The sequence below is a fragment of the Triticum dicoccoides genome, chromosome 7B (assembly GCF_002162155.2).
Source record: "Triticum dicoccoides isolate Atlit2015 ecotype Zavitan chromosome 7B, WEW_v2.0, whole genome shotgun sequence".
Lineage (NCBI taxonomy): Eukaryota > Viridiplantae > Streptophyta > Magnoliopsida > Poales > Poaceae > Triticum > Triticum dicoccoides.
This window is the reverse complement of record NC_041393.1, coordinates 95,970,177-95,987,430: the sequence shown is the minus strand read 5'-3', so window position 1 is coordinate 95,987,430 and position 17,254 is coordinate 95,970,177. Positions and strand designations below refer to the sequence as shown.

The 17,254-nt window shown below is 44.6% G+C and overlaps 1 protein-coding gene across 2 annotated transcripts; it reads left to right on the top strand.

The window, feature by feature from the left end:
* The first annotated feature begins 9,923 nt into the window (after positions 1 to 9,923).
* Positions 9,924 to 16,131, top strand: LOC119337713 (cystinosin homolog). Of its 2 annotated transcripts, XM_037609872.1 has the most exons (9): positions 9,924 to 10,309; positions 11,662 to 11,794; positions 13,305 to 13,394; positions 13,480 to 13,604; positions 13,736 to 13,778; positions 14,171 to 14,288; positions 14,384 to 14,433; positions 14,547 to 14,619; positions 15,746 to 16,131. In XM_037609872.1, the coding sequence occupies exons 1-9, from the start codon at positions 10,188 to 10,190 to the stop codon at positions 15,805 to 15,807; spliced, it is 816 nt and encodes a 271-aa protein (XP_037465769.1). In that variant the 5' UTR covers positions 9,924 to 10,187; the 3' UTR covers positions 15,808 to 16,131. The 2 variants fall into 2 exon arrangements, with proteins under 2 accessions (XP_037465769.1, XP_037465768.1); XM_037609871.1 differs by lacking the exon at positions 15,746 to 16,131 and having other exon boundaries at positions 9,926 to 10,309; positions 14,547 to 14,912.
* Positions 16,132 to 17,254: the final 1,123 nt, after the last annotated feature.

Genomic DNA, 17,254 nt, shown 5'->3' with positions numbered 1-17,254 from the left:
CAAGACTGCTTCAGCTCCATAGACCAAGAAGAATGGAGTTCTTCCGGTCGACCGATTCGGCGTGGTCCGCAGTCCCCAGAGTACAGATGGAAGTTCGTCGACCCAAGCTCCAGCCGCGTGTTTGAGATCACGCATCAATCGAGGCTTCAGTCCCTTAAGAATCAGTCCATTAGCTCGCTCTACTTGTCCATTCGACTGTGGATGGGCGACTGATGCGTAGTCGACCCGTGTGCCCTGGGAGTTGCAGAAAGCTCTGAATTCCTCTGAGTCAAAGTTCGACCCATTATCCGTAATAATGCTGTGCGGGACTCCATATCTGAATATTAGTTCCCTGACGAAGCTAACAGCAGTACCGGTGTCAAGGCTCTTGATTGGTTTAGCCTCGATCCACTTGGTGAACTTGTCGACTGCCACCAGTACATGCGTGAAGCCACTTCGTCCTGTTCTCAAAGGACCGACCATGTCCAGCCCCCAAACTGCAAAAGGCCAGACGAGTGGGATGGTCTTCAAAGCTGACGCAGGCTTGTGCGACATATTCGAGTAGAACTGACATCCCTCGCACTTATCCACTATCTCTTTTGCCATCTCATTCGCCTTGGGCCAGTAAAATCCGGCTCGGTATGCTTTGGTCACGATGGTCCGAGAGGACGCATGATGACCACAGGTCCCCGAGTGAATATCATTGAGGATGAGTCGACCTTCTTCTGGTGTTATGCACTTCTGACCGACTCCAGTCGCGCTTTCTCTGTATAATTGTCCTTTGATTACGGTAAAGGCCTTAGATCGACGGACGATCTGTCGAGCCTCTTCCTCATCCTCCGGAAGCTCTTTCCTCAAGATATATGCGACATACGGAATCGTCCAGTCGGGAATGACCACCAAAACCTCCATGATCAAGTCGACCACCGCTGGGATTTCAACTTCAGTCGGATCTGTGGCGCTCTTGGGCTGCGGAGTTTCTTCGGTGAAAGGATCTTCTTTGACTGACGGAGTGTGTATATGCTCCAAGAACACACCACTCGGAATGGCTTCTCTCTTGGAACCTATCTTTGCTAGATCATCAGCTGCTTGATTTTTCAGTCGGGGTATATGATGGAGCTCCAACCCCTCGAACTTCTTTTCCAGCTTCCTCACAACACTGCAGTATCCAGTCATGGCTGGGCTTCTCACGTCCCACTCTTTCATCACCTGATTGACCACTAAATCCGAGTCGCCATAGACCATTAGGCGACGGACGCCGAGTGAAATGGCCATGCGCAACCCATATAGGAGGGCCTCATATTCTACCTCATTGTTGGAGGAATCAAAGTGAATCTGGAGCACATATCTGAGCTTATCTCCTCTGGGGGAAACCAGGACAACCCCAGCACCGGAACCATTCAACATCTTAGAGCCATCAAAAAACATGGTCCAATGCTCCGAGTGAACTTCAGTCGGCTGCTGTTGTTCAATCCACTCGGCGAGGAAATCTGCTATCGCCTGGGACTTAATGGCTTTCTTTGCCTCAAACTTGATATCAAGGGGAAGAAGTTCAATCGCCCATTTGGCCACTCGACCAATTGCATCTCTGTTGTGCAAAATCTCTGATAGTGGGGCGTCGCTGACGACTGTGATGGAATGGTCAGAGAAATAATGAGCAACCTTCTTTGTGGTCATGTATATTCCATACACAAGCTTCTGATAATGAGGATATCTCTGCTTGGATGGAGTCAAGACTTCAGACAAATAATACACTGGGCGCTGAACTTTGAGAGCTTTTCCTTCTTCTTCCCGCTCGACCGTTAGCACAGTACTGACGACTTGTCCTGTGGCTGCGATGTAGAGCAAATGAGGCTCTTTGCTGATTGGAGCAGCAAGCACCGGCTGGGTGGAGAGCAGAGCTTTTAGCTCGGCAAACGCTGCATCAGCTTCTGGAGTCCACTCGAACTTGTCAGCCTTCTTCATCAGTCGGTAAAGAGGCAGTGCCTCTTCACCGAGTCGTGAGATGAATCGACTTAATGCGGCCAAGCATCCAGTAAGCTTCTGGACATCGTGCACTCGCACAGGGCGTTTCATTCGGAGAATAGTGCCAATCTTCTCTGGGTTAGCGTCGATTCCCCGTTCGGAAACGAGAAAACCGAGTAACTTGCCACCAGGAACTCCAAATGTGCACTTTGATGGATTGAGCTTGATATCATACCTTCTGAGGTTGGCAAATGTTTCGGCGAGGTCAGCGAGCAGGTCGGAACCTTTTCGTGACTTGACAACAATATCATCCATATAAGCTTCCACATTCCGACTGATTTGAGTGAGTAGACACTTCTGAATCATTCGCATAAATGTGGCTCCGGCATTCTTGAGGCCGAATGGCATGGTGATATAGCAGAAGCACCCGAATGGAGTGATGAAAGCTGTTTTTACCTCATCGGGCCCGTACAGACGGATCTGGTGGTACCCGGAGTAAGCGTCTAAAAAAGACAACCTCTCGCATCCCGCGGTCGAGTCAACAATTTGATCTATGCGAGGGAGAGGAAAGTGATCTTTCGGGCAGGCCCGGTTGATGTGCTTGAAATCAATGCACATTCGGAGCGATTTGTCCTTCTTAGGAACCATGACGACATTAGCGAGCCACTCGGAGTGGTATATCTCTCGGATAAATCTTGCCGCCAACAGTCGAGCCACTTCTTCACCGATGGCCTTTCTCTTCTGGACGACGGACCGCCGAAGATGCTCTTTGACTGGTTTTGCAGACGAGTCGACTCTTAGGCGATGCTCAGCCAGTCCCCTGGGAACACCTGGCATGTCAGCGGGCTTCCATGCAAAAATGTCCCAGTTCTCACGGAGGAACTGGATGAGCGCTTCTTCCTATTTTGGGTCGAGTGTTGTAGAGATGCGGGTCGGAGCTGCTTCGGGGTCGGTCGGGTGAATGTGAACAGGCTTCGTCTCACCGGACGACTGGAATGCAGACTCTGTGGCGGGCTTCTTGGATCGCAGCAAGTCACTCGGATCTGCATTTTGCTTGTATTCTTCGAACTCGACTGCTGTCACCTGGGAATCGGCAATCTTGGAGCCCTTCTGAAAGCACTCTTCTGCCTTTTTCCTATCACCGGTGACAGTGATCACTCCTTTGGGGCCAGGCATCTTCAATTTTAGGTACACGTAACATGGTCGAGCCATGAACCGTGCATAGGCTGGTCTCCCCAAAATGGCATGATATGCACTTTGAAAATCCACGACCTCAAACGTCAACTTTTCTTTGCGAAAATGCTTCGAATCACCAAATACTACGTCCAAAGCTATCTGGCCGAGTGACTCGGCCTTCTTCCCTTTGTCAGTTGGGACATCGGAATGCCCATACCTTTCAATGTGTCTGCATGTTACTAGTGCTCAATTGGGACATCGGAATGCCCATACCTTTCAATGTGTCTGCATATAACAGATTCAGCCCACTTCCACCATCCATCAGCACCTTTGTCAGTCGAGTGCCTTCGACAACTGGATCGACCACCAAAGCTTGCCTCCCGGGGGTGGCAATATGAGTCGGGTGATCAGATTGGTCGAATGTGATGGGTGTTTGAGACCACTTCAGATAATTTGCCTTTGCTGGGGCAACCATGTTCACCTCTCGGTTAATCACTTTCAGTCGACTTCTGCTTTCCACATCTGCAAAGATCATAAGAGTGGAGTTGATATGCGGATATCCTCCCTCACTGTCCTCTTTGTCTTCGGCCTTGTCCGACTCTTTCTCCTTGTCCTTAGACTGTTTTCCTTGAAACTGCTGGATCAGGAGTCGACATTGGCGAGTGGTGTGCTTTGGGTAAATGATATTCCCCTCTTCGTCTTTCTTTGTGTGAATGTGACATGGCATATCCAACACGTCGTTCCCTTCTTTATCCTTTACCTTCTTGGGGTTCCAGGATCCTTTTGGTTTCCCCTTAAACTTTCCTTGAGTCACGGCCAGAGCCTCTCCAAGAGCTGCCGGTTCAGCCTTCCGCTTCTGTTTCCGACTGGTGTTTCCTTTTTCCGACTGACTCGGTTTGTGCTTGCCGCTTCGGAGTCGGTCTTCTTCTTCGCCATTGGCGTACTTGGTAGCAATCTCCATCATCCGACTCAAGGTCATGTCACCGGTTCGACCAAATTTCAAACTCAGTTCTCTGTTCTTGACGCCGTCTTTGAAGGCGCAGACTGCCTGATGATCGGACACATTCTCTACAGTGTGGTGCAAAGTGATCCACCTCTGAATATACTCTCTGAGAGTCTCATTAGCTTTCTGCACGCAGACTTGCAACTCTGTCAATCCAGCTGGTCGCTTGCAAGTCCCTTCAAACGTTCTGACGAACACTCGGGACAGATCTTCCCAAGTGTAAATGCTGCTAGGAGGTAATTGAGTCAACCATGCCCTGGCAGAACCTTCCAACATGAGGGGCAAATGCTTCATGGCCACCTCGTCGTTCCCACCACCAATCTGAACTGCCACTCGGTAGTCTTCAAGCCAAGTTTCAGGCTTAGACTCACCAGTGAACTTGCTGACTCCTGTTGCCAACCTGAAATTGGGGGGGGGGATAACTGCGGCTCTGATAGCTCTGCTGAAACATTCAGGACCAGAAACATGCACTCAACTGCTTGTGGGTACATCTCTGTCGAGTGCGCCTCGATGGGCTCTGTTCCGGTCGACCACCCCTTGCACGATAATGGACCGCGCGTCGAAGCCTGGTTCTCTAGGGTCAACTGGAACCCTACGTCCTGTACTGTACTAACGCCTATCATCTGGCTGCCGAGGAGCGTAAGACCCACCCCTCGGAGGGGAATAGGGCACTCGACGCCTATCATCTCGGTCGAGTCTGTCGCCATATTGATCTCGCCGATTCTCACGCCCTTCGCGCCGTGGAGGCGATCTGGGGCTGTGAGCCGACTGAACCGTATTCACAGTGACGGATCGACTGTGAATTCTGTTGCGCGACTGAGACACGGCTGAATTCTGATCTCCTGCTGCCCGGAGCAGATCCCTGATCTGCAGCAAACCTCTGCCAGCTTCCGACTGCGAAGGCTGGATGGACTCTGCTATACGGGCCGCAGCTGCTAAATTCTGAATTGGGGTTCGATATACCTGAGTCGGCGGGAAGAGTTGACGTCGACTGGTGTCGGGAACTCGTTGCCGCGCGCGCTCGTCGAGTGCTCGCTGAAGGTTCTCCAGTCGAGTGCGCTCGGCCAAATTGGCCAGACGCGCCTCCTCCAAGGCACGAGCCTCGGGGGTTTCTCCTGCGATGGGAATACGCAGGGGATCCTCGTTCCTGCGGCGAAGTTCCTCTCTTTGCAGAGAGTCGAGTGGCTCGGGCTGGTACTCTTCGTAGCCTCGTGCAGGGTCGCCGCCGTCACCTGCTCCACCACCACGGGCGAAGCCAGGAGGGCTGTGGGGCCCGTCGACCATCAAGATTTCCGCCGCTGGATCACTGCTTCCGCACTCGGATGCAGTCTCTACGGAGCCAGTCGACTGATCGAACAAGCCGTAGAGAGATTCGTTGGGCTCGATTGCCGCAACTTGGGTAGTGGCCGATTGGCGAGCCACCGCGTGACTCACCCATCGCTGAAGCCTCGACCGGCCTGAGCGCTTGCGCTGGCGGGAGACCGGGAGGGTGGACGATGGAGGAGCCGACCGATACTGGGTCGACGGTTGCCGTAGCAGAACGCCGCGGACACATGCGCGAAAATGCGTCGCACCGCGGACGGGGAGCGCATCTACGTCGAGTGGAGCCTCCTGGAGCCATGCGGAGTCGTCGGCGATGAAGGTGAGAGTGCCGAGACGGATCTCTTGACCCTCGACCAAAACTCCAGCAGACACCATGATGAAAGTACTCAGAAGAATCGCAACTTCTCCACAAAATCGCTAAAACACCTGCCCCAAGGTGGGCGCCAACTGTCGTGGTTCTAAGCCTGACAGTAGAGTGGGGGGTAGGTATGGAGAGGCAAGGTCCTAGCTATGGAGAGGTTGTAAGCACAAAGGATGTACGAGTTCAGGCCCTTCTCGGAAGAAGTAACAGCCCTACGTCTCGGAGCCCGGAGGCGGTCGAGTGGATTATGAGTGTATGAACTACAAGGTGCCGAACCCTTCTGCCTGTGGAGGGGGGTGGCTTATATAGAGTGCGCCAGGACCCCAGCCAGCCCACGTAGGAGAGGGTTTAAGGTGAGTTAAGTCTGGGGCGTTACTGATAACGCCCCACATAAAGGCCTTTACTATCATAAAGTCTACTTGATTACAGGCCGTTGCAGTGCAGAGTGCCTCTTGACCTCCTGGTGGTCGAGTGAGTCTTCGCGGTCGAGTCCTTCAGGCCAGTCGAGTGAATCCTCGTTGGTCGACTGGAAGGCGACCTCTTCAAAGGATGTCCTGGGGTAAGTTACTTGGATCAGGTCCATGACCCTACCCTAGGTACATAACCCCATCATGATGATCATCATTATTAGTTATTAGAGTATTGTCCCAGTGAAGAAATAAAAAAAGTGCCAAAAAGAGCCCACAACAAAAAAAAGACAAAAAGAAAAAAAGGAAAAATGAGAGAAAAAGAGAGAAGGGGCAATGTTACTATCCTTCTCCACACTTGTGCATAAAAGTAGCACCATGTTTTTCATATAGAGAGTCTCCTATGATTTCATTTTCATACACTAGTGGGAATTTTTCATTATAGAACTTGGCTTGTATATTCCGAAGATGGGCTTCCTCAAATGCCCGAGGTCTTCATGAGCAAGCAAGTTGGATGCACACCCACTTAGTTTTCATTTTTGAGCTTTCATAAACTTTAGCTCTTAGTGCATCTGTTGCATGGTAATCCCTACTCCTTGCATTGACATCAATTGATGGGCATCTCCATAGCCCATTGATTAGCCTCATCGACGCGAGGCTTTCTTCCTTTTTAACTTCCCCTTATTAATCTCTACCACCGCATTCTGTTCCACACATAGTGTTATATCCATGGCTTGCGCTCATGTATTGCGTGGTGGTTGAAAAATCTGAAGTGCGTTAAAAAGTATGAACCAATTACTTAGCTTGTCATTGGGGTTGTGCATGATAAATACTTTGTGTTAAGAAGATGGAGCATGGTAAGACTATATGATTTTGTATGGATAACTTCTTCAGCACTTTTATTTTGAAAGGCATGATTATTTGTTAGTATGCATGAGTATTGATGTCTTTATATCAAGTTGTAGACCATTACTTTGAATCATTCAGATCTTAATATTCATGCCTAAAGGAGATTACATGATAGACATGATAGGTAGCATTCCACATCAAAAATTCTGTTTTTATCATTTACCTACTCGAGGACGAGCAGGAATTAAGCTTGGGGATGCTTGATACGTCTCCAACATATCTATAATTTTTTATTGTTCCATGCTATCATATTATCAATCTTGGATGCTTTACATGCAATTATATATCATTTTTTGGGACTAATCCATCAACCTAGTGCCAAGTGTCAGTTGCTGTTTTTTGCCTGTTTTTTGTTTTCGAGGAAATCAGTACCAAATGAAGTCCAAATGCTACGAAACCTTTTGATGATTTTTTCTGGACAAGAGAGACCCTAGAATCTTCGAGAGGAGACCACACGGCAACCGAGGAGGGAACAAGGCAACAAGGCGCGCCTAGGGGGTAGGCATGCCCTATTACCTTGTGGGGCCCTCATTGGCTCCGTCTGACCTAATTCCGCCTCTATAAATTCTCTAAAATTGGAAACCAACAAAGAGCCACCGAAAATACTTTTCTGCCGCAGCAAGTTTCTATTCTTCCGTGATCCCATCTGGAGGCCTTTTCTGTTACTCTGCCGGAGGGGGGATCGATCAAGGAAGGCTTTGACATCATCCTTGCTGCCTTCTGATGATGCGTGAGTAGTTTACCACAGACCTACGGGCCCATATCTAGTAGCTAGATGGCTTCTTCTCTCTCTTTGATCTTCAATAAAATGTTCTCATCGATGTTCTTGGAGTTCTATTCGACGTAATCTTGTTTTGTGATGTGTTTGTTGGGATCCGATGAATTGTGGGTTTATGATGAGATTATTCATGAGAAATATTTGAGTCTTTTCGAATTCTTTTATGCATGATTATTATAGCTTTGTATTTCTCTCTGATCTATCCATTTGGTTTGGTCAACTAGATTGTTTTTTCTTGTAATGGGAAAGGTGCTTCATAATGGGTTCAATCTTGCGGTGCTCTATATCCCAGTGACATAGTAGGGAACAAGACATATATTTGTATTGTTGCCACTAAGAGAAAATGACGAGGTTTATTCATATTGGTTGGATTTACTTTGTCTACATCATGTCATCTTGCTTGAGGTGTTGCTCCGTTTTTATTGACTTCATACTAGATGCATGCTGGATAATGGTCGATGGGTGGAGTAATAGTAGTAGATGCAGGCAGGAGTCAGTCTACTTGTCCCGGACATGATGCATATATACATGATCATTACTTTGAATATCGTCATAACTATGCGCTTTTCTATCAATTGCCCAACAGTAATTTGTTTACCCACCGTATGCTTTCTATTCAAGAGAAGCCTCTAGTGAAAACTATGGCCCCCGGGTCTACTTATATCATATATAAAATCCAAAAATACCTTGTTACAATTTATTTATCGTTATTTTACTTGTGTTTTATTTTATCTTTCTATCACTACGAGATGTGATCCTTGCAAATAACCGTCGGGGGGTTGACAACCCCCTTGTCTGCATTCGGTGCAAGTATTTGCTTTTGTGTGTGTAGGTACCGCTAATGAGGTTCTGCGTGGTTCTCCTACTGGATTGATAACCTTGGTTCTTAACCGAGTGAAATACTTATCTCTACGGTACCGCTTCATCCTCTCATCTCCGAGGAAATCTCAACGCAGCTCACAAGTAGCATTGCTGCAACTGTAAATTTAACCAGTGATGCAAGCTGCAATGCAGGGATGTATGCATTGCTATGGGCGGGGGCTGGCACTGCAAAGGTTGAGTCGCTGCATGTTGTCACTTCTACAAGAGGTAGCGATGCTAGAAGAATGGATGCGAGTTATGTAAAGATGGGGCACGACACTGCAAAGGGTTTGTGGTGGAGGCGGAAAGGAGTTCTACTGGATCCAACTATCAGAGACATGCCAATCAGACGATGCGTGAGGCAACTAATACACCGCGTTCGGGGTCACCCGGTTGACACCTTGCGCCCGCCAAAAATGATTCAACTCCTGAATGGCAATAACTGCAAAATTCAGGAGCATACCAGTCTGTACACATGACCGTATATCCGTCATGATTTGTTCATAAAACCAGGCGTGCGAAGAACCGTAAATGCCATCATATGTTTTTTCCCAACAAGCATAACCTAGCATTTGTAGTGACAATAGCTTGAGAAATTAATGATTCCATGGCATACAGATTCTGCCTTCCCCTTTCCGCCCTAAAAAACCTGGGGACGGTCATAGTTCACGGAGAGAAAGAAATCACTATCAAAAGATTCAACACTCAAGAAGAGCGACGTGATAAAAGCAACTGTTTATGTGGCGGAGACACTTACAAGAATGTTAAACTTCGCCTTCACTGCCAAGGTGGGACTAAAGATAGCACCTTCACCTCTTGCCTTACATTTTTTTTATTAATAGAATTTCTTGCCTTACGTGAAAATTTGAGATTTATTTGAAATTACTAAATGGGCCAAGCCCAAAACTCTTAACAATTATTACCTCCGCTCCAAATTAAATGTCTTATACTGTATTTATCTAGGACTACGTCACGTCTAGGTACATTGTATCTAGATAAATCGAAGATAAGTAACTCGGGTGGAGAAACTATACCAAGAAAAGCTGAAAGTTTGTATAATTGCAAATAAAAAATGATTCAGCTCGTGTGTGTGTCAAACTGGCAATAACTGCAAACCAACTTTTCACGACCGAAAAGAAACTGCAAACCCGCACCTGTCCGGGGAATCCGTCCCGATCCGTTGTGCAACCAGACCCGTCCAGTTTTCCCCCAGCAAGCATGGGAGTAATTGCGTTGACGACGGCGACGCTGCACGGGGAATCGGGGAGATATTAATCGATTCCTTTTCCTCTGGATTCCGGCTCTCCTTTTCCCGCACTATAAAATCCGGGGCAGCGGCCGGAATCCGCAGAAATCGCTGTCAGAAGGCCCTGCACTCAAACTCCACAGGAGGAGGGGGGCGATAGAAGCAACGGGCCGCCGGCGATGTCGTCGTCGTGGAACTCGGTGGGGCTGGAGGTGCTCTACCAGGTCATCGGGTGGATCGCCTTCGTGGCCTGGTCCTTCAGCTTCTACCCGCAGGTCGTCCTCAACTACAGGCGCAAGAGGTGCTCCCTCTCTCCCTTCTCTTTACCCCTTTGGCTATAGCGTTCTTGGGCTAGATCTATTTGACCAGCTGTTCGCCTGCTGCTCAAAACGGATGCATCTAGACATATTTAAGTGCTAGATACATCCGTTTGAGCCTCCAACTAATCCCGTACGGAGGAAGTATGTGTCGATTTTGCAAAAAATTCGTCCTATTGATGGATGGACCTGAGAAATTTGTCCGGTGCCTGTGTAGGATGGATATATGGTGGTGAAACGTGTCAAGTCTTTAGAAAATGCAGCTTTTCTTGAGCTGATGATGAGCCGTGTCTTTGGCTGCTGGAAATTCCATGAATTGTCACGATTGCTTTGCTCCTGTGACAAGATAATGGCCCTGTTTACAGGAGGGTGGCATGTGTGCAAAATATAGGGGAAGGAAACAAAACAAAGGGCAGTGGGTACGAAGTAGACTGAACATTTTGGCATATAGTAGGACATGTGGTGTATATACGCACCGTAGTTGCTTGTCGTGCTACTACTCCCTCCGTTCATAAATATAAGTTGTTCTAACTTTTTTTGAATCAGATGTATATAGCCATGTTTTAGTGTGTTTGTTCACTCATTTTAGTCTGTATGTAGTTCATATTTAAATATGCAAAACATCTTATATTTGTGAACAGATGGAGTATATAATTTACGCTCTGTTGTCCATCCATCATGATTGTTGTTGATTCTTGCAGTTATGGCTAGGTAAAATTCATGACTAATAAAAGCTGCTTGTGTCTGAAACTTCCGTCTAACTGGCGCTGTTTTAAATTCGTTATGAGTGAGTTCTCATATTTGGACTTACGCGGAAGTGTACCCTGTACTGTAATCCTCTTGGTTTGTCCTTCAGAAACGTATGCAGATCTCATAATCTTATCTACCCATTGTAGACATTTCTAGCACATCAGTTTGGTATGCCCTTTAGTTGAAGAAAATGCGTACGTGTTTAACCTTACTATTTTCCAGTTCTTTTCTATATTTTAGTCTGACCTTTGAAGTATAGTTTGGTAATGTTTCAATTCTACTCAACCAGTCAAGGTACAAATTTGTGTAGTATTTGATCACCATTTCTTTTGCCTCACCCTAGATTTACCTTTCGCAATTGTGGCAGTTTGTTAACTCAGTTGTTTTCGTTTGGACCTTTACATTTGTTCAGTATTTATGTTCAACATGCAAATACACATCTTTTATTTCAAATAGTACTCTGACACAAGAAAATATGTAGGCCCATCGTGGTTTTCTGTGCAACAGCTCAGAATGTTAGTGATCCAAATATCTATGTTATCATTTAAGGTTTGTTCTGTGGTTTACCTGTTTTCACAAATTGCAGTGTCGTCGGTTTGAACTTCGATTTTCTGGTGCTGAATTTCACAAAGCACTCTTCCTACCTCATATACAATGCTGCTCTATTCTTCAGCCCCTTCATCCAGAAACAGTATCATGACAAGTTTGGTGATAAAGAGGTTAGGCATCACTGCCTTATTTTTACGGATAGTTCATGGTGGGAATAATTTTAGGAGCAACATATTTTTTCAGTATCATAGCATATTTGCGATCTTGCATCATGTCTAGTCAGTTACCCATAGTGCTTATTTTTAAATAATAGCCACGCTTGTTAAACAAACAATTATCATAACAGGTGCACTGGAACAAAAGGTCTCTGTTTTAGTTCGTTGTATTCCAGAAGAATTAAAAAGCTAAATAGTCTTACTGGGGTACATACCCAGAGCATATTTGACTCTGATGATCAAATGGCAAACTAATGGTTTCATCCACACGTCTGTTGACACAATTAATTTGGATGGGGTAACACATGGCTGGATTGGACCTAAGGGACTTCCCTATACTCGTGTGTTTATGTTTGTATGTGAATTAGGCAGGAAGACCATTTTAGCATCTTTATGTTAGCTATACAGATTAATGGTAGAAAATCAAGGTAGCTGTACTAGAGATTTTTTTTTTCATTGGTATTTATAGCAATCAGTATATTGGTATGCTCAGGGATCTTGCTTTGTGTTTGACCACTCCATTGTGCTACTTATCCATGGTTTGTGCTTGTATGATTTTAATGTTACTGTGATTTTTAAAGCTGCACTTCTTTAAAGTTTTGTTAGCTATGATTAGGATTGCCACTCTCCATGAGAGCCATTATTATAGCCAGTACAACTTGTTGATGTCGATTAGGACTATTCTGTGACCAATCACCAACTGGTTAAAAGCCATTCTTGACTCAATTCTAGCTGACAAATTTCACATCATTTCTGTGTAACTGAATTTGGTTATTGTCATCTATAGTTCTTTATGGCTTCTTTTATTTGTTCAGGGCAAATATTGGATGCAAATAATTTCAAATTGTATTAGTACGTCTAGCGGGAGCTGCATGCACTGGGGCTGCCCTTTGTATTAGTACGTCTAGCAAGTTTGATAATTCCAAAGAAAGTCTAGATGTACATATGATTTGATATTTTTGTTAGTAGCATTTATATTGTAATAACATGTTAGTACTTTCAAAGAAAAAGAAGCCATTCCATGTCTTTCGTTATATTGTACGTACTTGTGAAACAAAATATGCTAGGTCATTCTTATTATCATGAACTACTCCCATCGATCTTGAATAAATGCTGTATTTGGAAGTTTGTAGTCAATCCTCTAAAATCTTAAACATTAAAACATTTAGATTTGCCACCTAATAATCTTGTTTGATTTATTTGCTGCCACAGATACTCTAATACCATTATTTTTTAATATTGTTTGCTAATATATAGCTACAATAACTTTTTTCTTGAATATGCACGAGTGTGCGTATTGAAGGAGATAGTGGGAGTAAAGAGCCCCTCCACGTTGGCATTTACATATTACGCTACACCAACTCCACCTAGATAGCTACAATAACTACAAAAAAATTGGGAAGTATCAAGATTATATCTACCCAGGCCTAAAATTAACACTAACTAAATGTATCGTTTAATGCAGATGATTCCTGTTGCTGCAAATGATGTTGCTTTCTCTCTACATGCAGTGGCCTTGACATCTTTTACCCTTTACCAAGTTTTTATTTATGAGGTTAGTTTACTTGTCCTCAGGGACTGCAGATACATCTTCTAAATCGTGAAACTTAATATCGAATGTTTGAACTTGAAATATACAGCGTGGAAATCAGAAAGTCTCCAAAGTGTGCATATCAATCTCTGCTGTTGTCTGGTCAGCCGCTATTGTTTGCCTCATTGTAGCTTGGCCAAAAAGTAACTGGCTATGGCTTATCGATGTATTCAAGTAAGTTTTTTGTACGTTCACTGTTAAGGTTGCTTGTTATTATCAGCTAGATTAGCTAAAGTTTTTAATTGATATATCTTGCTTCTGTTCGTAAAAGTGGGACTGATTCCTCCTATCTTTTTGAATCTCAGTTCAATACAGGTTGCGATGACAACAGTCAAGTACATCCCTCAGGTATTACTACTATTATCGTTACGTAAGTTACAGAGTACAACCAAATGACTGTCTCCTGATGTGAATGTTGAACTCGTGATATCATATACGTAGTACAAATTACAAAATATGGACAAAGTAACACTGATATTCAGCATGATGTATCTGCATCAAATAATCAGCAGTTGAGAGCATAGTACATAAGCTTAACTAAATATGAACACCCCAGATATGTCAAGTTTCCATTGGTTCTTATATTTCATTTGAATGAAGTTTTCTTGTTGTTCTATAATGTACTAATTCTCACTTGGATATTTCTAAACTATAGCAAATATAATAAGTACATGAGTATAAGTGGTGTGCTGTTGTTAAGTGTCCTTTCTAACCATTATTATGTTTCCTATGTGCCTTAGGCTGTGATGAACTTCAGGCGGAAGAGTACAGTTGGTTGGAGTATTGGAAATATTTTACTTGATCTTACAGGAGGGGTGCTGAACTTTGGTCAGATGGGTGTGCAATCTATTGATCAGCGTAAGCTGCATTTTCCCTTTCATTGCAATTCATGTCAGCTCTATGTATGTATATATATTTTGATTCTTTTCCTAACTATACAAATTGTGCTGCAGACACTTTAGTGAATTTCTATGGAAATATCGGCAAGACTCTTCTTTCGTTGGTGAGCATGAGTTCTAGTCTTTTACAGACTATACGTTTTTGGTCACCTGTTAGCTTTTTGACATGTTCTCACAGTATAAAATATTACTAAATTTCATGTCCCTGAATTTGTAGGAAACTGTTTTCTTCGATGTTCTCTTCATAATTCAACACTATGTGTTGTACCCTGTCAAACGGGATGAGAATGGTAAGGCCATCATTTCTGAGAGGGTAGCTCCTCTGATCAGGCCCTCAGATAAGCCTGAAGAAGATAGTGTATGATATATATACAGTACGCGCAGTGCTGTCTCAGTTACTATCTGTTTTAACAAAGATAAACCACGATTATTTTTCATGTATTGTGAATTAACTGCTGTACATATTTCTTCATGGATTACTGTAAAAATTTAAATATTGCAGACCTTCAGTTTTTGTCCTTGACATTTATACTTTGTGTAAAGATTCACAAAAACAATTTATAATTGATTTGGCTAGTGTTTATTTGCCTGTTCTATTTCCTTCTGCCTATGACTAATCACGGCAGCAGTTTTTTAAATATCTACCACCAATGGCATGTTTCAGACAAGAATTTTGCTAAAGTGTGACAGCCACGTGTGCCTGCCTCAATTTATTTTATGTTTATTTTTCATGGTATCATTGCTAAACTGTCAAGTTACCTATGGCCTATTTTATTCCTGGTATAAAAAAAGTAGACTATGGTAAGAAAATGATAAACGCAAATGGAGCTTTTTGAGGGACGCAAATGGAGCTTTGCTTGTTTGCTAACTTGGCCTTTTTTTTGTTAGACTTTATGGTTTCAGATCGAATAATAGCAAACGAGTTATTAAAGATTGGGTGCTCATTAAATGAGTTGCTCAAGGAGTACCGAGCATACAAGTGCATGTTTTTATCATTTAGTTGACTCGGTAATTACATGTTATATAAGTTCAATTACTGTTTACACTGAAAATACTCTTTAGATTGCCCGCAAAAAGAAATACTGATTTTACCGCGGTAGGAACTGTCTTGCGATTCAACTAGCTTTGCTCGTGCATTTGAGTTACTCATTTCGAAAGTGGCAAATATTTCTACTGCTAAAGTAGGAGCATTTCCCGCGGAAGTTCTTTGAGCGTCTCCAACCCAAACCTAGTCACTAAAGTATCTACCTACCAGTTAGCTAAAGCAATAGAAAGCGCAAAACGGATGATCTACAATTTTAATATGCGTTAATTCACTTTTCTCTGTTTATCAATTATCAATGTGCTTACAGAAATCCAATGTAAATCGGAGGATGTTTGAATTTTGTATGTCTGTTCATCTTTTTTGTTTACCAGACTCTGAGTACCCTGTTCTCCCCGTTCAAGTGAAAGATGGGAAAGATGGGACGCCCGTGTAAACTTGTAGGATTGGAGATGAAGATGGGTCTTATGGGTCCAATGAAGCGTGAGGGAGGCTCTCAAGTACTCCCGGGAGTAATTAACATGTGTGATGGATTTACCAAGGACCAAAAACTAAAGGGCTCAACGATGAAACGTTCAAAACAATGCTCCAAGTCTGGCATTGTCCACATGTACCCACCAATAAAAATAGATGTCCATATGTTAGCTAAGAAGAAGCATCAGAAATCAAATAGTACATGCGAATTCTACTCGTGTAGTTTTTACCACAAGAAAACAAACCACACACAATTCTACTCGTGATTGTTAGCACAAGTAACACAAAATGAACACACCATGAGTTGGCATGTACACGGATTGGTTATTCTCACCTCAAGATTGTGATCTCGAGTGACAACTAAGAAGTGTATTTCAGGTTAACTTTGATTGAGAGAAACATCAGTAATGAGATTAAGGCATCGTTGAGAATTTTGCTTTAGCTGATGAATTAATGAATTGGTATATTTTGCACAAACATATACCATGTCCATAAACCCCATAACGCGCTCCATGGGTTTAAGCAAGCAGCAAGAATACGGAGCCATCGGTATGAGTGCCTTAGGGATTTTCTAGTCATGAATTGTTTTGTGATTAGAGTACATCTTCAAACCATTTTTTGTCAATGGATTCACCTGTAAAGAATTGCCTTAATCATGGTCAAAAGGCCTTTGACAAGACGAAAACAGAACAGAAGAGTGATCATTGACGAAAACTAGGGTGAACTGTTGGCTGGAAATAAACTATGCAAATGCTTTAGAGGCTCATCTAACATTTGTGTCAACTGCCTCCTTTGCATGCCACGCATCCTCATGGGTCCACAGCCCATCGCCCACACATTTTTTCTCCCCCGCACACAACGGCCCTCCCTGTTTACCACCCACCACCGCATCGCCGCCACCGTTGCAGCAAGGCTACACCACCAGCGCCGGCCTTCTCGTGCCAGATCCAAAGACGCCGCACGGTGTGCGCGGTACTGCAAGCTGGCCATCGGTGCTGCAGGGGGGGTGGCGATGCTGCAAGCATTAATGACCACCGACGCTACAAGCATGCCGCTCTGTGTTGCAAAGGTGGTCGTTGTTGTGCTTCTTTGCGGCAAGAAATAGAGCACTAGAGTGTCGGTGTTGCAAAGGCAGAGGGTGTTTGCTGCAAGGGCATGGCGTCTGTTGCGAGTCATTGCTACAAGGCGACAGGGGGTGGGGTGGGTCTTGTTGCGAGTCGACACTACTCCAGACCCGCTAGCGGCTGCGGCGAGACGAATGGGTGATGCTACAACAGAGCTCGTGGTTTGCGGAATCGCGAGGCGAGGGAAGTGTGTGGTTCGCGAAGGTGCGTTATGAGAAGGGTGGATGTCGAGGTGGCTGATCCCTGATCAGGGCTGGTGCCTAGCATGACCCATGAAATAAGGGT